This window comes from Phascolarctos cinereus, unplaced genomic scaffold, assembly GCF_003287225.1.
Source record: "Phascolarctos cinereus isolate Bilbo 61053 unplaced genomic scaffold, phaCin_HiC Scaffold_2;HRSCAF=192, whole genome shotgun sequence".
Lineage (NCBI taxonomy): Eukaryota > Metazoa > Chordata > Mammalia > Diprotodontia > Phascolarctidae > Phascolarctos > Phascolarctos cinereus.
Genome location: NW_027555625.1, coordinates 284,799,945 through 284,825,275, shown reverse-complemented (window position 1 = coordinate 284,825,275; position 25,331 = coordinate 284,799,945). Strand labels below are relative to the sequence as shown.

Below are 25,331 nucleotides of genomic sequence, written 5' to 3'. Positions count from 1 at the left end.
TTGTGTGCTGTCTTAACCATGCAAAATAGTGAAAAGCACTGAGGGTAAAATGGCTCTACAGAGGGTTTAGTATGAGACCCAGCTAAACCAGACCAACCAAAACACAGGATTATAGATTTCAAGCTGGAAGGGAGCCCAAAGGCCATCTAGTGCAAATCCTGTACTTTACAGATGTCCAGGGAAGTTAAGTGACTTGCCTGTAGTCACATAAGGACTAAATAATAGAGATCAGACTCCTCCCTGGGCTTCTGAATCCATATTCAGTATATTTCCTCCTGGTAATTGCTATGCAACAGGTAAATTTCACAAAAGTTGGTGTCTTTATTTCTGTCCATATCTTACTTTCCAGAGTAGAATGCATATTTAAATAGGTGATATTGGTCCAGATATCAAGAAGATATTTCTCTCAATCCTTAAGGAGTTTGCATTCTACCAGGAAAAATATAACATGCATACAAATAAGTATAAGAAAAGATGAACTGGGGAGGGGGACAGCACATTAACAGTTTAGGTGAGGAGAGAGATCAGAAAAGATCTCTGAAGGAGATAGTATTTGAGCTGAACTGTACAGAAAAATAAGGATTCACGGATTCCAATGGGTAGAAAAGAGGAGAGGCATTCAAAGGCATGGAGGTGGGAGATGGAGTGTTTAGATTACAGCTATTACTCCAATTTGGCTAGAATGTAGAGTTCATGAAGGACAGTACTATGAAATAAGTATGGAAAGATATGAGTGATCAGTATTTTAACTTAGGAACAATGGGAAGTAACAAAGTTTCTGAACAAGGGAGAGACTGCTTTAGGAATGTTATTTAGGCAGTTATTTAAAGTACTGGAGGGAAGAGAGAAGAGAAGCAATCTGATATGCTTTAATGAAGGTCAGTCAGTGCAAAGGCAGGGAAATGGAGGTAGAGTGTTATATATGAGGACTAGCAATGCAGTCAGTTTGTCAGAGTGAGGTTGGAGTGAGGTTGGAGGCAGACTGCGAAGGGCTAAAATGTCAAACAGAGAATTTCATATTTAATCCTAGAGGCTACAGGATGAAAAATAGAGCTTACCAAGTGGAGAAGTGACATTACAAACCCATATTTTAGGAACATCCTTGGAAACTGTGTGGAGGATAGATTGGAGGGTAAAGACTTCAGGCAGAAAGATTAATTAGGAGGCTACGGTAATAGTTCAGGCAAGAGGTAATGAAAACATGAATTAAGATAGTGGCTCTCTAAGTAGGCAGAAGGGGACAGATATGAGAGATATTGTAGAGAAACAAACAAGATTTGGAAACTAACTGTATATGGTGGGGGTGGGGGAGAGAGTAACTGAATATACTGCTGAGATTGCAGAATCGGTTCCCTCAGTAGAAGAAGGAAAGTTCTAGAGAGGGGTGGGTTTTGGGAGTAATATAATGAGTTTTGTTTTGGACATGCCAGGTATAGAATAGAAAGAGTGGAAAGAGGAGGAGGAAGAATGAGGAGAGAGAAGAAAGAAATCTTAGACCTAAAAAATGTTAATTTTTGCTTTAAATATATTCTATTGCTCAGTAAGTCTAAGGACATACATGAGATTGGAATAGTGAGATTAACAATAGTCGACAATTAACAATAACAATAGTCAACAATAATTAACAATAATCAGTAACGATAGTCAACACCTATTATGTGCCAGGCACTATACTAAGCAATGGAGATATAAATATGAAAAAAAAAATCCCCACCTTCTTGGAGCTTACAGTCTAATGGGGGAGGAAAACTTAAAAAAAAATGAAGATGAAAGGAGGGGAATGGGATGGGCTTTGTGATATTCATTTAAATGGGGAATGACATGTCTATGTTGAGCTTCCTCCTTAAATGGAAGCTTTGGAGTTCATGGTTCCCCTCTAATCAAAGGGGCAGAGGGTAATGATGAGGTATGAGTACCAAGATAGATAATATCTTCCAGGACGGGTGGATGATGGGTTTGGAGGGAAAGATAGTCTTGTTTTGGACATGCTGACTTTGAGATGACTATGGGCCATCTGATTTGAGATGTCAAAGAAGCAGTAGGTGATGAATGACAAAAACTAAGGAAAGAGGCAAGGGCTAGATATATAGAAAACTAATACTTTAGATACACTAATAGGCAGAATTTATTATCCATTTTAATAAATTTATGCTTACTTCTTTCAGACAGTGGAAACTATAGAACTCAGCACATTTACTGTTTTGTATAAATGCCACGTAACTTGGGACCAAATTCAGTGCTCAATTATGGTAATAAGCGTATCCTATTCCCTCTGCTACTTTTATACTGTGTTCAGTTTTTGGTTTTTTTTTTTACTTCAATGTCATTATATTTAACTTTATAAGCTGTTTCAAGTTCTTTTAAAATTAGTTGGAATGTAAATCCTAAATAAGTATACAGAATATATGACAAATATCTATATTGTACACACTCACACACACACACACACACACACACACATCACCTCATAGATACAAGGTACTGTAAAAGACAAAAGGACAATTATGTGGATCCTATCCTCTATTTCTGGGACAAAGACAAACATGAAAACTTAAGAAGCATGAAAATAAAAATAATTAAATTTAGCTATAAGGCAGAAAGCCATGAGAATGTTTTAGCTAATAAATACTACAGGAACTTATTAATGCAGAAAACGATCTCTGTGCTGTAAAGGTGTGGAAAGGGTGCCTGACAAAGCTAGGCTTTTCATAAAAATTGTAAATTTGTTTTCTGTGAGTTTTTCCATATTTAAAAGTGACTTTATGTCACCATAAATGTAAACGTAGTCATTAAATACTACGACAAAGCCCATGATAATTATAATAAGCTCTATCAAACATTTAGCTCTTTTATGTTTTCCTGATTAAGGAAAACTACAGGAAACCACACACATTAACCCTCCAGCATCATTTAAAACATACAGGTTTTAATTTAATTCTCTTTAGATAAATTGGGTTCTTGATTATGCAAATGGACAAGCAATTCACCCTTTGGGATTTTAAACATTTATAGCATGTTGATCTTCACACTGGAAACGCCATTTATTCTAGGGGAAAAGCAAGACATATTGCCATGAGCAATGCAAGATCTACTCTATATCAGCAGGCTTTTAGAACTCATTATTTTTATGTTCAACACTTCATATGCTAACTGTTATTGTAAGAGAACCATTTTATTTATTTCATCTGCATTCTGTTTTTCATGCTCATAAAAAATTAACTGTGGCTGAAAGGACAGAAGAAAGAGAGGCCAGGTATAAACTGGACCAGGTTAATTCTCGGATTTATCTGTTTTATAAACGACATAATAATACCAATGATAATCATAGCTAACATTTACACAATGATTTAGGTTTGCAAAGTGCTTTATATGTTATCTCTTGATTTGGTCCTCACAGCAATCCTGTGAGGTGTGTAGTATTGATCTCTCTGTCCTCCCGCACCCTCTATCTTACAGAGGAGAAAGCTGAGGAGCTGAGTTCACTTCCCGCCTGGCTGCACACTTTTGGACTTCATCGTGCTCTTCAGAACCTGAAAGATCATGACAACTCTGAACCTCACACCTCATCAGTAGCCCCTTCTCCTGGGGCCCTTCTCTCCCTCTGGTTGGAGAAGGCGGAAGGTAAACACTAGAGAACTTCTCCTAGACCCCCCATTTAAGGAGGGTGGCCAGCGAAGCCATCTCTTCATTCCCATCTGGCTGTACTCTGCTAGACCTCATCATGTCTTTGTGCTTGGGTTACAAAGTCTCCCCTCCCCTGCTTTTCAATTTAGCAGTGCCTGGCACACAGTAGGTACTTAAATGCTTACTGACTGATTGAGGCTCAAGGAGGTTAAGTGAGCTGCCAGGATAAGATTTATTTATATAGTACAGCAAAAGCAATCAACATTAAGACCAAATCAAATGGGAATTATTTTAAATAGTTATTTTAAAAACTAATCATTTAAAGGGCTGCCTTCAGTCATTAATTGTAAGCTGCACTAGGGGAGGTATGCCACAAAAGAGTCAAAGTAATGACATATATAATTTAAATCAACCAAATGACAACTCCACTGAAAAGCAAATGATGCTTAATGCTCTGGTAGTGTCATGACTCACATGTTGCCTTTGCATCTTTAAGTTCATTTTGTCACAGAATTACTTCCCATGCCCTGTTCATCATGTTTCAGAATCCATAACAAAAAAAAAAAAGAAGCATATGACAACATGATTTAGTGTTCCTATGCTGAGAGAAATGTGATCACTACTGGCCTACAAATGTGGTTAACCACATGTGTCATTGCTGGAAGAAGATAGGAGAGCCTTGTGGAAGTGTGTCTTTCTGAGGCAGAGACCCTAAACACTGATAAGGGTATCTAGATTGTAAGCTTCAGGAGAATAGAACTTTCAAACTCCCTGTTACTGCTTCTGTTCCCTTAATGTCAAATGGAAGTGAAAGCCATAAAGTATAAAACTAACTGAATAATTAAAAGCCTGAATTGGATATATTGTGACGTTTAAAAATGTTTTTTCTTATTTCCAAAAATGACACCTTGAGAAACAGAGAGAGCTGCATTCAGAAAGAAGAATCAGAGGATGTAAAAAAAACCCTACTATCTTTAAGTATTCCTACTATCTTAAGCCATAGATTCTAGGAAATACACCACATGTGTATGATAAGATTGGTAAGAATTCTGTTTCACAGTAAATATAACTTTTTCTTTGAGCCAAAAGAGAATAAAGTAGTGACCTGACAACAAGCATCAAGTCAATAAGCATTTACTCAGTACTGACTGTGTGCAAGGGACTGTGCTAAGTATTGGGAGTTCAAAGACTAAATGACAAACAGTCCTTAGCCTGAAGAAGCTTGGAATAATTAGGGAGACTTTACAGAATCAGAAAGAGCAGCAGCATGATTAGGATTCCTGTATGATTCTAACCTCTCACATGACTGATGGTTTAATGATTTAACCTAAATTATCCTATGTAGGCTTAATTTATCACTTTGCCCCATTTAACAACAAGAATTTTCAGAAATTAATTCTAAAGAATTCCAATGGTATAGAAATACCCCAAATTATCAGAAATGACATTCTATATTTTCAGTGTTTAGTGACAGAATGTCAAAAATCTTGCTTATGAAAAACTACTCTATATTCTTATATGATCAAAATTACTTTTAAAAAAGTATAACAGTTAAATATTCTTATTTGGAAAAAAGTGCAAGTAAGTGTTTCCTTATGTTAATTTTTATTTATCTACAAAATGAGTTAAGAGTTCTTTAGGACTAGTAGAAAGTTTAAAATTAAATCTATTATAGTACATAATTGAAAACAATGGGAGCAAAGTTTTTTTTTAATAAGTCAAATGAAGCTTACAATAGGTTGTAGGCTATTTTCATATCACCTAAAAGTCAATAACAAAGATCAAGTTTTACATTGTTCACAAGCTTTCAGTTTGAAAAGTCAAATATAATAAGCCCTGGTCAGGACTTTTTCATAGAAACAATTTTTATAAAATAAGAATGCCTATGATTCTTGTCACCATATAGTATTAGCTATATAAAGTTAATGTACTTTTCTATTTCATCTGCAGGAAGATTGTTTAACAATTCAAGCAATTTGGTTAAGCTTCTTCCTACATATTCATGACATGAGACATTTAAAATATAAAATAAGCCTGACTGAAAAGCTCTTTAAACACTTTTAGTTTTATATCTTTTGTGAGGGGACGCCTAAAGCGTTGAAGCCAAGAAGAAAAAGAATATTACGTGGCATGTTACACAATTCATTTCCCATGCCAAATGCTATAGCAAACACATTCCTTGCCTCTATTGAGCCTGAATTAAAAATCTACATAAACATCTAAACACTATGAAATATGTATAATGAGTTATTGTACTTCTTATTTAATCAAAGCGGGGGGTGGCAAAGGGGCTAAAGGGAGAGAGAGAATTTGGAACTGAAAATTAAAAAAAAATAATATGCACACTATGAAGACTTAGATGGTAACCAGTGAAATCTTGGTTAAAAATTGTACTGATAAAAAGGAGCTTCTTTTTTTCTTGCACAGAGTAGTAGACTAGATTGGAATCAAGGATGAAAAAATAATTACAGAGGAGCAAAATATATGGTACCCATTTTGACATTTTAAAAAGGATCAACATGTTTTTCATGACTGTATTATCAATGATCATTTATCCTGACAAAGAGGTGAGCTATAACTTACAGGAATGTCTTGGGGAGAGGGGTGCATAACATATCTGTTTTCAAAATCGAGCTTATTTTCTTGGGTTTTATTAATGATGGGCATGAACAACTTCATGCTGTCAGAAGAGCCTTAATTCAAAAACATCCGTTGAGAAATAGAAGAAAATATAAAATAATTGCCCCAGTTCCTGCCTTTAGCATTACCTGACTATTTCAGGAAACAGATACAGAACACATTCAGAAAGTGTTAGGTAATATCCAATTACATGACATTTTCTACAACTAAATAGCAAAGTGACCATTCTCCTTGATACTGAAGACATAAACAAAAGTTGGTAACACAATCCTACTCTTTGTTGTGTTAACATTACACCATTTGCTCTAAACACTAAGTCTTTCTAATTCAATTCAACAATAAATTCAACAACCATGTTATGACTTCTGTGCATGAAGTTCTATGTTAAACCCTGCTTCTTGCTTTAGATATACTTTTTATGGTCTACAGCAGAGATGTCAAATGCTTGCAAAACTCTAGAGTGTGCCTGAACCATATTAAAATATAATTAGGAAATGTTTAATAAAAAAATAAAAATTTGATACAAGACAGATAATGTTAATTTGTGGTTTTCTAAATCAGTACACAGCCGGCAGAGATCTGTTTCTATTTGAGTATGACACCACTTGTCTAGAGCATTTTAACAAGTTGCTGTGCTTAAATATTTTAAAAGTTGTAATACATGTAGAATTGTTTTGTATCTCTCTAATAATCTTTAACCTGGGGTCTATGAATATATATTTCTGAGACAGGGTCCATACATTTCACCAGACTGTCCTAGGGATCAATGACACGCAAAAAGGTTAAGAGTGACAGAGCTGGAGACAACGAAGAATCAATAGCAGGAGGGTTATATATATGTTCCACCATATAGGCATTCCTGTACTATCTTAACAGAAAGTCATAAGATGATATATTAGAAGGTGCAATGGCTAGAGTGCTGGACTAGGAGTTAAAAAGATCTGAGTTCAAAGCCTGCTTTTGACAATAACTATATGACTCTGGACAGTCATAACTTCTGCATGCCTCAGCATCCTCATCTATAAAATGGGAATAATAATAACACCTATCTCCCAGGGTTTTTGTGAAGATCAAATGAAGCAATATTTATAAAGCGCTTTATAAACCTTCAAGTGCTATGTGCGTGTGTATGTATATAGTGCTATATATATACATACATACATACATACATACATACACACACACACGTCTGTATATGTTATCTTCATTATCACCATTATTATTTTTATGTGATTTAAAACTAGAAGTGACCTTAGAAATCATCTAAGTGTAACACCTTCCACCCCTCATTTTATACTTGAGGAATCTGAGGGCTGAAGAAGCTAAGTGCCTTAGCCACAGTAACTCAGATAATAAATAATGGATTAAGGGATTAATTTCATTCAGATGACTTTTTTAAAAATTTAATTCATAAAGCACTTTGCAAAAAAGTTGCTTTTTAGAGATGTCAGCTATTAGTATTATTAACACTGCTATTACGCATGTTATTCAATAGCTCCATATGATCAAATATTGATACTGCTTAGAAAAGCCATTTAAGAATGAAAAATATTAACAACTGTAGTGCATTAAATAAGCACTTACTAGATGTCTAGCACTCTCTGAAGTTAGATGTCAAGCACTCTCTGAAGTTCTGGGTATACAAATAAAACAATAAGACAGTCCCTGCTCTCACAAAAGCTTACGTTCTAATGGAGGAGACAATACATAAAAAATAATGGCGGCCTGGGAAGGAAGCCATGGTTTGGGAAGTCACAAGTATGGTCGATTGAAACTCCTTTTCCAGAGGCAATAGTGTGAATTTGGTGACATATATCAGAAAAAGAGGTGAAATGTATGCAAAACTGTCAAATGACTTCTACTGATTAGAAGAAAAACGTGAGTTGCTGATTTTCTTAGCTCGTTAGCCCATTAGCTAATAAGCGTCTGAGGTAAAATTTGAACTCTGGTCTTCCTGACTCCAGGTCCAGCACTCTATTCATTGTGTCACCTAGCTGCTTACATATGTAATGTTTATGTAAGGACTTGTATAAATAAACTTTATTTATTCCAAAAACCTAGAAAACATTCTATTTTGATCTACACATCTGTTTGGCTTAACTATTCAAGTTTAACTTTAGCTAAAACCAAACTATTAATTGGTAAATTTAATGAGACTAACAGTTTTTCTATATTTTTCTTTTTATAAAATATTAATGTGAGTCAAACTTACATAGAACTTCTGAATAGAACTGAATTTGGATCTTAAACATCTGAGTGTTAGATAATAGTTGTATTTTAAATAGAAAAGTCTTCTATTCTCCAAGCTAACATCCCCAGTTTCTTCAGCTGCAAAAGGAAGCTTAAGGAATAGTAGAAGGGAGCTATTGTCTGATTATTTCTGGAAGTTATGTTTCTCTTAATGCAGCCCGAGATAACATTAACTTTTTTGCTGCCACATTACATTGCTGATGCACACATTAGCTTTTTTTGGTTGCTATGTACTTCTGTTGACATGTGAAGTTAACAGTTCACCTAAACTTCCTTGTTCTGGCAAAATGCTCTATATTTACATCTTTCTGGTCTTGAACTTATGAAATAAGATTCAGAAAATCATCTTCAAATGTAAAATTAATTGAAATTTAATAGATTTATCTTTGTAAAAGTTTATTGTAATTAATTTGAACCAGTAGTTTAGCCTGAAAAGATCTCTTAAATTCCAAATTATGTCATCGACTGTGTTAGCCAGCATTCCCATCTTAGTGCTTATTATGTGCTAGGTATTGTGCTAAACGTCACAATAGAAGGGATAGCACTAACATCTAATGGGACCAGGAATGGCCTCCTGAAGGAGGTGGCAGTTTAGCAGAGTCTTAAAGAAAGTCAGGAATTCAAAGTGTTGGAAGTTGGGAGAGAGAGTACAAGGAATGCAAAAGCACAGAGGTAGGAGACAGAGTTTGTGGAAGGAGCAAGAAGGCTAGCATGGCTAGACTGTAAAATGTATGTATGGAAGGAGAATGTAAGAAAAGGAAAAGTAGGAAGAAAAGATGTTAGGATTGGTCGAAGGAGTTAGGGATTTTCAGATAGGAGAAGAAAAGCTTTAGGATTGCAAAGATGATAATACTTGAATGTCTGAAGAGTTGTCAAGTTGTATGGAACAGACTTGTTCTAGAATGAGGCGCAATGGGAAGAACTTACAGACAATTCTGAAGCAAGAAAAAAATTCCTAACGACAAGGAGTATTGAAAAATGACATGGATTTTCTGGGAAGATATTGGATTTCTTTTCAATAGAAGTCTTTGAGCAAAGGCCTGATACCTGCTTGTAGGGTATGTTGTAGATGGAATGCTTGCTCAGATATGGGTTGGACCAGACAGTCTTTGATATTCTGTGAAATACTACAGATGTTTTTCTGACAAATTGTTATTTAGTTATATCTCTCCCATTTTATATTTGTTAGGTTGATATTTTAATCTCTATATTTATCCCTATTAAATTCATTCTTACCAGATTTGTCTCAGTATTGTATAGCCTGTTAAGATTGTTCTGTCAAACCTAATAATTCAGACAGTGGAAACAAAAATCTAGAGCTCAGGGGGTTATCTTTTGTGGGGATAAGAATATATACCAAAAGCCATGGAATAAGAAGGTATCCACATAACATGCAATGAATGTTTATAGCTCAACACTTCTGAAAATTTTTTCTTGGAAGTTGTTTTTTTTCCAGAAATAAAAAAAATATGAGCATGAGAAGTTATTCCTACTATAAAGTTTTCCATTATCTCTTGCCTCTCTAACCTTATCAGTAAAGTTGATAACATCTGCAACAACCACAATTTTTACTAAGCAGGCCTTTCATCTTGTTGGTGATAAAGATCAACAATTGTTAAAGAACACAAACTGAATCATTTTATTCATTCCAAATTTCACAGAAGTGAGTTGCAAGCCAATCATGATAGCCTTTGGAAGACCTGATGGCCTGAAGGGGATGTGTGTGTGTGTGTGTGTGTGTGTGTGTGTGTGTGTGTGTGTGTACAGAAGAAAAATTCATCAGTTCTTTAAAAATGTTTCCAATATCTTATACTTCTTGTTTAGGTAATATCCTGGTAGTAGTGGCTCCTAACCTTCACATTCTATTATGAAAACATGAACATTTTCAGATTATGTCCACCCAACAGCTTCTGTGTGAATTCTCCCCCATATCCCATCCAAACATTTCAGAAAGGATGCTTCATTCTTTGTGAACTGAAAAACCTCTATCTATAAGAGATGCTAATTAAGGACTGTTTGCACAATTTGCACCATGCTGACACACAACAGATGCTTAATAAATGCTTGCTGACTATCTGACAAAGCAGTACTCCAAAGTTCATACACCACCAAGCAAAGCATTTATACATTTTTGGGGAAAGTATCTGAGTATTGTGGAGTCTTGTTATGTTTTCTGTGGTACAATGAGATTGAGTTATAATTTGGAAGGCAATGATGGTCAGACATGGTCCTTTCCTTTAAGGAACTTTACTATGATTTTACTTGTTATATATCTTATTCCAATTAGACTCAATTAGACTCCTGGCTTTATAAGGTCAATGGCCCTTCCTTATCTAAAGTGTTTACCTCTCCTCAGGGTGTAGCACAATGTTCTGCACATAGAAGATGCTTAATAAGTGTGAGTTGAACTGAATGGTGCTTCTAGTCTAGTAGGGGACCTTACATACAAATCACTTTTTATAAAATAACACATAATACCTGCTTTGGAGAGGTTTTAGTAAAGGATGAGGACTGGACCTATGATTCTTACTAATAAGGGAAATTCCCAGGCAAAGAAACTGTCTACCAATGTACATAGCCACCTTCTCTGCACTGTGTAGTCTTAATTGTCCAGAACACTGAGAAGTTAAGTGGCTTGCCCAGACTCTCACAGCCAGTAGATGTCAGAGGCAGTACTTGAACCTAGGTCTTACTGGCCGGTAGGATGGCTCCTCAGACAGAATAATCAGGGAAAATTTCCTGAAGAAAGTGGTATTTGAACTGTACTTCTCAGTGGCTGCATGATTAAAGGTTCATTACTTTCCTCTCTGTTCTTTTCTTTCTACACATCCCTCATCAGTTCCTGTGGCTTTACTCATAAAGCAGTACGCTTGAGAAGAAAGATGAATGGCGTCAGACCTTCTCAGCTTTAACTTACTAAGTTAGCCTGAATAAGTCACTTAGGCCTTCAGGGAATGTTTCCTAACCTTTAAATTACAGGGGAAGTAGATGACCTGTAAAATTCCTCTGAGCTCCATTGTTACCTTTATGTAGATGATGTCTAAATCTATATCTCCCTACCAAGTTTCAGTCCTATATTTCAAGCTGCCTGCCAGTTGGCAGGGTATTTTGCTGTTAACTCAAATCTAACTTGTAAAACTACTCATCTTCCTACCAAAATCAACTTTCTCCCCTCACTTGCCTTTCTGTTAATCGTATTCTTCTTCCCATCACCCAAACTTGAAGCCTTAGAATCACGACTGACTCGTTCCTCAGCCCCCGTAGTCAGTCATTAAATCTGTCAATTTTTTTTCTTGAAATATCTTTTCCTGTTGTTTTCCCTTTCCCTTCTGACTACCACACCCCAATTCAGACCCTTATCACCTTGTGCCTGTAACAGGTTCCTAGATGGTGTCCTTGCCTCCAGTTCTTCTCTCCTCCAATCTATCCTACACACTACTGCCAGGCTAATTTTAAAATCTTACCATGATATTGTTATTCTCCTACTCAAAACTTGTAGTGGTTCCCCTGTGGCTACTTACAGGATAATGCCAAACTTCTTAAGGCCAGAGGCCAAAATCCTTCAGAACCCGGTTTTGTTCTACCTCCCCATACTTAATTCCAACCTATCATTTTTCCAAACCCTCTGCTACAGCCAAACTGCTCTGCCCACTAATCTCTGAATGTGTTTTACACTGGGTAATTTTATGCAACATAAACTGAACTCCTGGCTTTTCTGTGATCCTGTACTGAACTCTTCCATCTTTGTGTGTGTGTGTGTGTGCCATATATATAGATATGTATCTATATATCTATATCTATATCTATCTAGCTATCTATCTATCTATCTATCTATCTATCTATCTATCTATCTATCTATCTATCTATCTATCTATCTATGTACTCCATGAATGAAATAAACCCCTCTCATATGTCTCCATCTGAAATTCTTCTTTTCCTTCAAGGACCAGTACAAGAAACTGCCTACCTGAAATCCCATGTCACCTAACTATAAGTGATTCCTCCTTCCCTGAATATTTTATACTGTCCTGTTTTACCTTTCATATATTCTTAATCATATGTCTCCAGGAATTCTTTCTGGTGGTCCCCACATCTGGATTCCTCTTCATCCTCACCTTCATTTCCGGGCTTCCCTCAAGTCCCAACTAAAATCCTATTTTCTACAAAAAGACTTTCCCATTCCCTCCTAATTCTATTACCTTCTGTCTTTTAATTATTCCTTTTCTATCTGGTATATAACTTGTTTTAACATGTTGGTTTGTTTGTTGTCTCTCCCATTAGATTGTGAGCTCCTTGAGAGCAAGGGCTATCATATGCCTCTTTGTGTTAACCCCCATACTTATCATAATGCTTGGCACATAACAGGTGCTTAATAAATGCTTTTTGACTGACTGACTATTCTTCCACCATGGATGACAAGCTCTTGAAGGCATGGACATATTGTTTTTAATCTCTACATCTGCAGTTTTTAGCATAGTAGATTACACATAGTACATGCTAAAATATTAAAATGAAGTATGCCAAGTCATACCAGATTAAACTAATTTCCTTATTTGACAGGATTACTAAAGATAGGTAGGTTGGGGGAATATTATAAATAGAGCTGACCTACATAACTGCAGAACATTTGACAAAATCTTCCATAAGAATGTGAGACTCGCAGAAAAGGCGAATGTGGACTAGACCAGTGCTTGGCAACAGTAAAAGGTTTCTGAACGTGCAATGACCAAAAATTAATTAAAAATCAAATACATAATGAATCTGAGGTGTTTCTGGCAGCGCTTGCCTGTGCTGCATCACATAACTTCACTGTAGCCTTAGTTCTGAACGAAGAATATGTACATTGTGCAAGGCATGTGCTGTCCCACCACTCAACGCCAACGAATACTGCCGAAACACAAAAAGGAGTTGAGAGTGAAAAAGTTTAAGAAGCCCTGGACTACACAATAATATAGTCTCCTGAATCAGTGGCTCCTGAATATAGTGGCTCCTGAATCAGACCTAAGATAGTCATTAATGGGTTGATGTCAGCTGGAGAAGAAGTCTCTAGCAGACTACTTTAGGGATCTGTCCTTGGCCCTGTGTTGTTTATAATTTTTATCAATGACATGGATAAAGGCAGAGATGGATACTAATCTAATGCGCCAATGGGACAGAAAAAAAGGGAAAGCTAAAATGATGTATGAAGAGTCCTCTTGCAAAAAAATTTCTCCTGGCTGGAATATATAGTCAAATCTAAAAGTGTAAAACTGAAAAGGGATAAATGTAGAGTCCTATACTTAGGTGCCCCGCCCCTCAAAAATGTCACAAGTATAACATTGGAAAGCATGATTAGAGAGCAATTTGCCTGAAAGAAAATCTAGAGTTTTTAGAGGATAGAAAGTTTAATAAATCAACAGTATGACACAGCAATCAAAAAAATGCTAATGTAATCTTAGGTTTCATTAAGGGAGGTACAGTATTCAGAAGGGGACTCTTCTGGTAAAACCATTTCAGGAGTAACTTGTTCAATTTGAAGTACCATATTTCAGGAAGGATCAATGATAATCAATCAATCAATAAACACTGAATAAGCTCCTACATATGACAGACACTGTCGATAAAAAGACAGACTGAAATAGTCCTGGCTTGTAGCAGTTTACATTCTATAAGGGTAGTCATGTCCCTCTCTAAGCACATACAAGATGGATAAATACAAAAATAAAAGGAAATTTATTTTGGGGGAATGGAAGCCACTAGAAGCTGAAGGAGTGTCATTAAGGTCAGTCAATAAATATTTATTAAGTGATCACTAAGTACTAAGAGCTGTTTTAAGCATGGGTACAAAGAGAGACAAAAGACAGTCCCTGTTCTAAAGCAGCTCACAGTCTAACAAGGGAAAAGTTTTCATGGACAAGATGATGACTAAAGAGTTCTTTCATGTAGAAGGAGGTTTTTGAGCTTAAATTTCAAGGTAACTCCGGATTGTAAGAGGCAGAAATGAGGAAGGCTATCAATGAGGGGACGGCATGAGCAAGGGCAGAGGTGGGAAATGAAATGCTATGGGTGTGGAAATTTAAGGACATTTTGGTTGGACCACAGAGTATATAAAGGGGAATCATGTATAATAAGGCACAAAAGGTTGGAAGGAGTTAGGTTGTGAAGGCTTTAAATGCCAAAGAGAGGATTTTGCATTTTATCTTAGAGCAGGGGTTCATAACCTTTTTTTGTATCATGAACTTCTTTGGCAGTCTGATGAAGGCTATGAACTTCCTATATGTATAAAAAAAATGTAGGATTACTAAGGAAACAAAAGGTCAGAGGTATAACTTTTTTTCCCTATCTAATTTTACAGACCCCCAAAGTCTTTCCATAGATGATTCCCCTCCCCCCACCCAGGTTAAGAACCCCTGACCTAGAGATAACAAGTAACTAACTACTCCAGTTCATTGAACAAGAGAGTCAGGTGGTCAGACCTAAGCCTTAGGAAGATCACTTTGGCAGCCATATGGAGGATTACTAGAAAAAGGGAAAACAATTAGGAAGAAATGTCACTAGCCCAGGTAAAAGGTGAGGAGGGCATTGACCTAATATGGTAGTTGTGTGAATAGAGAGGAGAAAGCTATAAGAGATATTGGTGGTATAAATGACAATATTCTGATGAGTGATTAGATAAGTGGGGTGAAGGAGTTGAAAGGGACTCTGAGCTTGTAAGCTGGGGTGTCTGGAAGGATGGTAGTGCCTTTAACAGTAATATGGAAGTTCAGAAAAGGGGTAGATTTTTTTGGAAAGATAATGAGTTCTGTTTTTGCTCTTTTAAAATTAATATTTCTATAGGCCATACAGTTTGAAATATCCAATTGGTGGTTGTGATATGTATCCCAAGGCTCTGTCCTGGGCCATCTTTTCTTTTCACTCTATACTCTCTCAATCCTCATGAGTTCATTTAATATCCTATGCAAATAATTCCCTCTGTGTATCCACCCCTAGTCTGTCTCCTAAGCTTCACTCACACTTCACCAACTACCTCTTTGATGTCTCAAACTGGATATTCCATAGGCACATCAAAGTCGGCACGTCCAAAATAGGGCTCAGTATCTTAACCCTTATATCCTCTTGTCCTCTGAACTATCCAGTTACTGTCTATGGCACCACTATCCTTCCAATGACTCTGGCTTAAAATCTTGGTGTAAGCTGTCAATCTGTTGCTAACCTCCACCTACATTTCTCTTTTTATGTTCCCCTCTCTCCATCCACACAGCTACACCCTAATTCAGGCCCTCATCACCTCTCCCTTGAATTACTGTAATGGTCTTTTTTCGGGGAGACAGAGTGGGAGGCAATCGGGGTTAAGGGACTTGTCCAAGGTCACACAGTGACTAGTAAGTGTCTGAGGCCAGATTTGAACTCAGGTCTTCCTGACTCCAGGGCTGGTGTCTATCCACTGTGCCACCTACCTACTTCCTTGTAAACGTCTTTTAACCAGTCTCCCTAGCTCAGGTCTCTCCCCAGTTCAATCCACCCTTCACTCAGCTTTCGAGGTGATTTTTTAATTTTGTAAAGCACAGAGCTGACCATGTCACCTTCTGCTCATTGAGCTCTAGGATTTTAAAATACAAAACTGTCTTTATATTTTATCCTGCTACTAATAAGCTTTTAAATTTCTTCAAAAGTTGACCTCTTCTTACCTCTCCAGACTGCTTGCCTTTACTCCCCTCCACGTGCTCTGGTATCCAGAGTCAATCAAACATGTTAATCCCTCTCCCATCTTTGTGCCTCTGCACTGGCTGTCTGCAGAACATGCCTGATCTGCTTCCTGACTTTACTTCTTGGTTTCCCTTACTTTTTTCAAAACTCAGCTCAAGTCCCACCTTCTTCAGGAAACTGTCCTGGTTCCCCTAGATGCTAGTGTCTTCCTCTCTGAAATTACCTTCCATTTTTCTGTATATATCTTGTATGTCCCTGGTTATTTACCTTTTGTCTCTCCATTATAATGTAAGCTCCTTGAGGGCAGGGACTCTTTTTGACTTTATTTGTATTCCTAGTCCTTAACACAGTAGCCAGCACATAACAAGTGCCTAGCACATAAATGCTTACTGACCATCTGACTAAACAATTCCTGGAGCTCAGGAGAGAAACTGGGGCTGGATATGCAGATGCAGGCGTTATTCACATAGAGCTGATGATTTAAATCCATAGGAATTCAATAAGAGAGGGAGAAGTATCAGTAAGGAGCTTTAGAATACTCCCGAAGTTAGGGGGCACAATATTGCTAATGACCCAGTAAAGACTAAGAAGGAATATCAGGGAAGGAGCCAGTAGATATGGAAAGACTGAAGAGCCCATGATGGAATGACTGATGGGCCAAAATTGTGGAGTATACAGGCAGGTAAGAGACATAATTAGAAAGGCTGGTCTTGGCAAAGAGAAGGACTACCTTTTTCTTTCTTTCTTTCTTTTTTTTTTGGTTAGGCAATGGGGTTAAGTGACTTGCCCAGGGTCACACAGCTAGTAAGTATTATGTGTCTGAGGCTGGATTTGAACTCAGGTCCTCCTGAATCCAGGGCCAGTGCTCTATCCACTGTGCCACCTAGCTGCCCCAGGACTACCTTTTTTCTGAGAGACAAGGATAAGGAGGTGAGATTAGGGGGATAATGCTGAGGGTTTGTGAGCTGTGGGAGAGGAAAGAAGAGGGAGCTCATGAAGATGGCCTCTATTTTTCTAAATTAGGAGGGAAGGTGCTCTGTAAAAAAAGAAAGAAAGAGGGTGATGGAAGGGTCTTGAGGGAAGGAGTAGAGGTATGGCATACTGATCATAGACAGCACAAGAGCCAACAAAAGAAGGATAAAAGAATTATCATGAAACAGTGAAGGCCTACTTGAAATTATTTAACAAAACTGTAGTGGATCCAGCCAAAATTTTTACCTCATATTATAGCTGTATCAGGGAATTCTTAAAAAAGTTATACCAGAATTTCTTGATATGAAAAATTGTCAAACATAAGGCTAAAGTCATGTTAACATGATCTTAAAATCTGTGCAATAAGAAACTTAATTAGATTAGAACTCTTCCATTTTTTCACTTTTCACTTGAAAAATAGAGTTAAGTTGACTCTAAGTAGGCTGGATTTTCCCTTTATAAGAAGGGATGTCTTAAGATTTAGATAAGATTTATCTCTAACTAAAAGGTAGTAAAGAAATGATTCTTCATGTGCTTCAACATCTCAGTTTACCAAAAGTGCAATTTAAAGGAATTTCCTTAGCATTCCACTCAAAATATCATCATGATTATTTTCTCCAAAGATAAGATGCTAAATCACCCTTACTAAAAGCAGCCTTCTGCTTCTTCTTCCTCCAACCTAAATATAACCTCAACTAGCTTTAAACAGAGAAAAACTGCTAGGGAAGAAAGGCCCAATTCATGGATGTTAAATTAACTTGAAATCAGTAACATTCTGATGAGATTTTCTGTTTTAGAGCTTTGAAAGCTTTGAGAGAATTATTTTCATGACCTTCAGGGGGGAAAAAAACAGCATAGTAAAACTTTGCTAATTAAGACTAATTACAGGGAGTCTAAACTTAATTGCCAAATCTGAATTAGAGTACATACATATATACACATGTATATATCTACAAGTGAAATGAGAGGACATCTAGACCTACCCTCTTATTTTGCAGATGAGAAAAGTATGGCCCAGAGAGGCGAAAGTGCATACAGGTAGAGGTAGAATATTTTCAAAGGAATGAAATCATATTAATTTCAGTAACATAAATAATTAGTTATGTTAATTAGATCTTTCATCACACTTGTTTTAATGTTTTCTAAATGTACATTGTGTCCAAATGGATGTTATTAAATCTGTTTTGAAAGCAGTTTAAATTTTGAAATGGAAGGTGTCAGAGATGATAATTTTTATAGTCCCTTGAATTACAGATTGAGAATTTGAAATCTAGAGAGGCTAAATGACTGATTTAACCTCCTTTTCTTCATCCCAGGCTTACTGTAAGGGAAAGTGTTTTGCAAACACTAAAGTTCTATATAAATGTGGGTCAATATTATTGTTATTTCATGTCAAAGAAACAGTGGCAAAAGGTGTACTTACATAAGTTGACTAGATATTTTCCTTGCAAATTTATTTACATAACTAGCTAGAATGAAAGAAGTGTGGTGAGGTAGATTGGGGACCAGTGCTGGAGTCAGTAAGACCTGGGTTAAAGTTCTGCTGCTGACATGTATTGGCTGTGTGATCATGGATAATTTGGGCATATAGTACCCCAAACAACTCTCTAATGCCATGAATTACAGACAAATTGATGAACTACATTCATCAGGGATACTTCCTCTCAGGCCTAGATCAACCTTTTCCCTTAAAAAATGAACTTAGTCAACCTTTTTTTTTTTCATAAACTCTGCATGTAAATGCTAGTTAGCTTATGTCCAAAGATCAGCAATTCCTAATGAGTAGAATCCAAATTAAAATAAAGTGTTATCCTACAGAACTTTTAAAAATGATTATAATGAATACATTTTCTTATAATTTAGAAACCAAATTTAAAAAATAATTTCCCTTTACTTTGAGACCACTAATTAATCATAATGATAATTTGGACTGTATATGTTTATATAAAGACTTCAAACTTTCAAAAATATTTTTGCATAATTATCTCATTTGCTTTTCACAAAAACCTTGTGAGAAAATTGAGAAATATAAATACTTTTGCAGATAAAGAAATTGAGGTACAAAGTTAAGTTGTAATACGGAGAATTATGTAATGTAAGAACTAGAAAGGATTTGAGAGGTCATTTTATACAGTGAATAGAATAGAAACCAGGGTCACTAACCCATACATGAGCTTTAGTGAACCTGAGTGCACATATTGACTCAGAAAACCACATATTAACTTTATCTATGTTTTATTCTATTTTTATTTATTTTGTTAAATACTTCCCAATTATATCTTAATCTGGTTTAGGACCACAAAATTATGTCTTGCATTTGACACCTATGATTTACAGCAACATCTTAATTTTACAGATAAGGAAACTGAAACTGGGAATAACCAAAGTAATAAATCTAATTAATGGAAAACTGGGGACTTGAAGTCTGATCTCTTTTCTCTAAGTACAGTAGTTTTCAAATACTTCACATCTATTGTTCTATTTAAAATAAAACATTAATCTGTTAGCAGTTCAATATAAAATATTTCAAATTTTTTAAATAGGAAAAAAAACTCACCTGCAGTAAAATCTTTATTCAGATCAATGAATGCATGAGAGTGTGGTTTTCGCATTTTACTTTGAGCATTCAGTACGGGATGCCATGATAAATTCCTAAGGGGGGAAAAATAGAAAATGTTGCTAATGAAAACTTGCAAATGAATCCTTTTCTATGACATGCAACTAAAACATACAGTACTTTAAGCTACTAAATTTGCCTACATAGCATTGCTAAGACAATACATAGATGATTTGTAATGGCTATTTGAACTAATTTTACTACAACCAGAAAAAGAATAAATTATGCCCCTCAGAAAAAGAATAGTTTCAGTTTTTGTACCAAATCAACAGAGTACATATGACTACACTTCTTTTCCCATCCTTAAGATAGGCAATGAAATTATCTGTAATAGTTCTAATGGTGCTATCTTCCCAATGAGAAAGAGAACGTGATCTAAGAGAATATATCTGAAATGGGCATCTATGTATGTAGCTAATGACAATATTCAGCTGCTTTGTAATTCAAGACTGCCAATCTACCTAGGCAACATGGATGTAAAACTAGTTGCTCCGGGGAACTCCTGATTAACTTGATGAATTCCTCCAAGACAGGACGAGACTGCAGGGTATGTTGAGAAATACTTTTTGTTTAGAGATGTCAAGAGGCAGTTCATTAGGTAGAGTGGGCAAGTCTATGGGTATCTAACTTATAAGGATGGAGAACTCCTTACTACTTTCTACTGTCTGGAGTGGCCTAAAAAATAACTGGCTGACCAGGACTTAGAAGGACAGACAATTGTCTGAGTTAGCTGACGAGCCAGTTCAGCCTGTTTTGGACTTCCAAAACAGGCCAAATTCAGCAGATGAGATCTAGTCCTGAGTGATGAGTGAATCCTATACTTGTGCAGTCTTAGGAACTAGAAATGCCTATCTTTGGGCAGAGGGACATGGGAACTGCATATGCTTGCAGAGATTCTGAGAATGAACTTTCCCCTTCTAAGTGTTTCTAGTGATCAGGGCACTAACAGATTTCCTATGGAAAGACATGGCAGAGGATGACATGTGTGTGACTGCAGGGCCTGAGAGGGCTATTATAGACAGTTATATGTGGAATATAAGGAATTTTGAATTCCCCAGGTTTCATGATCCCATAACCTAACCTAGTCAGAGAAAAGAGATTTTCTTTACAGCACTAACCTTACGAGTTGCCCAAAATGTGAGGTTTGCAGGTTGGGAATATGCAGAAAAATAAGGAAATTTTTTATCGTAGCATGCTAAATAATGAGATCAGCTACACAGTTGATGGGCAGCATTTTACATGGAGAATAAAGGCCAGTGAGTTATATGAACAGTTACAAGCCTGATGGGGAAAAATTGCTTTTTTTCCCCCGGTAGCTCAAAAATCTATTTGCTTTTGGCTGGAGCGTGGCTTGGTGGAAGAGGAGAGGAAGTTGTGGAATCCAAACCACAGGACTACACTCTAAGTCTGTGAAGGGTTGTGTATCGGTTGATTAGAGATCTATAAAAATGCCAAAGGATTGCCCCAGTGGCAATCTCAAATTCAGTTTCCTTATTAGGGAAGCTAATGGGATAGTTAAATCAATTAACAAACATTTATTAAGAATTTATAGGGGCAGCTAGGTGGTACAGTGGATAGAGCACAGGCCCTGGATTCAAGAGGACCTGAGTTCAAATCCAGCCTGAGACACATAACAATTACTAGCTGTGTGACCCTGGGCAAGTCACTTAACCCCATTGCCTAGCCAAAAAAAAAAAAAAGAATTTATTGTGTGCCAGGTATTGCGCAGAATCTGGGGACACACAAGTAGACAGGGTATTTATCAAGCACTTACCACGTGCCAGGCACTGTGCTAAGTCCTAAAGATATAAATAGGGGAAAAAATAGATAACCCTTATGAACTGAGAGGTTAGGTGTTTGAGGATGCATTAACATATGTTAAAGTCCTCTAGTATAAGGACAGGAATTGGGAAGGAGAGGAAGAATGTGAGCCAAGTACTTTAACTTTAATAGTATTTTTGTATTTCTGCATCTATCTTCCTGAGTTCAAATTTGGCCTCATACACTTACTAGGTATGTGTCCCTGGGGAAATCACTTAACCCTGTTTGCCTCCATTCCTCATCTGTAAAATGAACTGGAGAAGGATATGTCAAACCACTCCAGTATCTTTGCCAAGAAAACCTCAAATGGGGTTATGAAGAGTCAGACAAGACTGAAATGACTGAACAACATCACAACCAAACATTTAGAACTATCCCATTAGCTTTGGGCTTTAAGCACACAGTTAAGATACTTTAGAAGCTACATATGTTTTATGCCTCGCCTTCAAATCTAATTCATTCATGTGTCAATTACTTATAAAATGCCTACTACATGAAATGCATTGTGCTAGAAAAAAGACAGAAATAAATTAGACATGATCTCTCCTTTTAAGAAGCTTTATGAGTAGATATGTGCTGAGATAAATATAACACTAATTATATGATATAATAAATATACTAATTACATGATTTGATATATGGATGGGAGACATACAAAATGTTCTATCAAAAAAAGAAGGGATAACTTTTTGCTGGGGAGGGGGTTCAGGACACAAGACATTTGTAGGTGGGAAAGAGGAAAGTCTGCTGGATTTGAAATAGGGCCTAAGTTTAAATCATGGCTGTGCAGCTTACTACCTGTGCAACTTCAGGAAAATCACTTAACTTTTCTAGGTTACAGTTGCCCTGTCTGTAAAATGAGGCAGTTGGACCAAAAGGCCTCTAAGGTCCCTCTAACCCCTATATCTAGGATCCTATTATCTATGAAAACCATGAATAAAGACTAATGATAAAGACTTTTGAAAAGTTGGCATACATATCTTAAGAGATAAAGACTCTTTAAAAGAGGAAACACAATATGAGTTTGACTTTACATAAATGGAAACAAATAAGGAAATCAGTGTAGGCAGTTATTGCCCAATAAAATTTGTTTTTGATGATGATCTTGACTGAAGATTTTGCTTACTTTCTATAGTCAACTATTAGGAATCATGTAACTTATAAAATTTTCACCCCTTTTTAATGAGTTATAAACCACACAAATATAGTGCGGGAAAGACAACAGCGGCCAGCTTGGCTAATTACTTCAAGAAAGCTTACTAGCCAACTAATATAAGTATGTTCTATATAGATGCAAATTGGAATGGCAAGAATATAGGTTCCATGTTGAATATTTTATTCCCACAACTTCATATAATCATTAACATGGAAAGGCTTTTGAGCTCCCTTTCCAACTGAGGTTCTGACCTGCTTCTATTTCAGGAAAATTCAACATTATGGCCTTAATGTGTTTTGGAAAAGATCATGCATGTTATTTCATATATAGTTTTTCTTCCACTGTTCTTTTGTTGTGTTTTGGCTCATTTTTGGAAGCCATCTACCAGTGGTAAAATGAGTCTTTTACAATGAGAACAATTTTGAGTCAAAACCAAAGGAAACTCAAAACCAAGGAAGTTTCAATATACTTCTAAGGGCTTATACTAATGAAATGTCAAGTTGTCTGACCTGAATTATGCAGAATAATTTTTTAAAAAGGAACCATCAGAAGATATTGATTAGACATGAAAATCTGGCTATAATGACTTAAAAAAAAGACAGCATTTGTGCTTGGTTGGGCAAAGCACAGACTGCACAAAGAGTGCGCATAGGAGAGGCTTTTCACAGAGTCCATATATTTCCCACTTATCTTGTTAGAACTTTGTGTTTACATCTGCCATTTCCCAACATTCTTTGTCTTTGCTCACCTAAATATACCACTTTAAAAAAAACAAAATGGGTAAGATAAAAACAGGGAATTTACAGTCTAATTATAGTACTTTAATTAAAACACCAAATAGGGATACAGGAATAGCAACATGTTAGAATTTTATAGGAAATTGCCTGTGGCATTTTTTATTTGAGACTCAATGCCAAGTAACAAGATCATTCTTTTGTACCAACGAACAAAATTGAAATCTTCAAAAGAATTTCAAGGGAAAGAACTGTTGATTTGCTTTTTTGATAGATAAGAGGCAGTGAAGTTATTCAAATGAAGCACTTTGAAAAACACCTTCAAGAAATTATAAAATCTAAACACTTGCATGACACCAAATAGAATCAGGAGGAGCAAACTCATTCTAGAAACTCTAGGAAAAAAATCTGGCCCAATAAAGCATTTAGGAAGAACTTCCTAATGAAAACAATTTAGTTTGGTCATTGAAAGGAAACAAGGCAGGGTTTAATTGTCTGATCATTTATTGATTCTACCTTCTACACAATCCAGGTCAGATACTTTGAAATGAATCAATTAGCGTCTTCTGGAAGATCCCAATTATTATGTGTAAGTATCACACATTATGCCTATATTAGGAACTTAATAAATGTATGTTGAATTGCATGTGAAATGATTTGTCTTATTCTTTCATTTACCTAAAAGTATATCCCAAATGAAGAATCCAATATGACTATAAAGTGTTAATTGTTTTTAAAAATTTTTTAATATAAATCTATTTATTTTTAGTTTTCAACATTTACTTCCACAAGATTTTGAGTTCTAAATTTTCACTCCATCTTGCCCCTCCCCCCACCCCAAGATGGCATGCATTCTGAATACCTCTTCCCCTAGTCTGCCCTCTCTTCTATCTCTCCCCCCCTTCTCTTATCCCCTTCCCCTTCTATTTTCCCGTAGGGCAGGACAGACTTCTGTACCCCATTTCCTGTATTTCTTATTTCCCAGTTGCATGTGAAAACTTTTTTTTTAAACATGTGTTTTTAAAACTTTGGGTTCCAAATTTTCTCCCTTCCTCCCTCCCCACCCACCCTCACTGAAAAGGCAAGCAACTCAATATAGGTTATACATGTGCAGTTACGCAAAACACTTCCATAGTAGACATGTTGTGAAAAACTAACTCTATTTCCCTTAATCCTATCCTGCCCCCCCATTTATCCTATTCTTTCTTTTGACTCTGTCACTCCTCAAAAGTATTTGCTTTTGATTACCCCCTTTCCCAATCTGCCCTCCTCTCTATCATCCCCCTGCTCTCTTGTCCCCTCCCCCCCATTTTCCTGTAGGGTAAGACAGATTTCCATACCTCACTGAATGTGTATGTTATTCCCTCCTTAAGCCAAATCCTATCAGAATAAGATTCACTCATTCCCTCTCACCTTCCCCTGTTTCCCCTCCACTGTAAGAGCCTTTTCTTTTCTGTTTTTTTTGTGAGATAATTTACCCTGTTCTACCTCTCCCTTTCTTCTTCTCCTAGTATAATCTTCTCTCATCCCTTAATTTTATTGTCTAGATATGACCCCTTAATCTTCAACTCACCCTGTGCCCTCTACCTATCTATCTGTCTGTCTGTGTATCTATCTATCTATACACATACATATAATTTTCCCAACTCCATCTACCCCAATACTGACAAAGGTTTCATAAGTTATAAATATCATCTTTCCATGAAGCAATGTGAACAGTTCAACCTTAATAAGTCTCTTATGATTTCTCTTTCCTGTTTACCTCTTCATGTTCCACTTGAGTCTTGTGTTTGAAAGTAAAATTTTCTATTCAGCTCTGGTCTTTTCATCA

General features: G+C 36.4%; 1 protein-coding gene across 2 annotated transcripts in view; it reads right to left on the bottom strand.

Annotated features, from left to right (window-relative positions):
* ITFG1 (integrin alpha FG-GAP repeat containing 1) overlaps positions 1-25,331 on the bottom strand; it is a 227,548-nt gene that overhangs the window by 165,044 nt on the left and 37,173 nt on the right. For both annotated transcript variants that reach the window (XM_020985105.2, XM_020985106.2), the window contains exon 6: positions 19,730-19,824. In XM_020985105.2, coding sequence (XP_020840764.1) covers positions 19,730-19,824 — 95 coding nt within the window. The remainder of the gene's footprint in view (positions 1-19,729; positions 19,825-25,331) is intronic.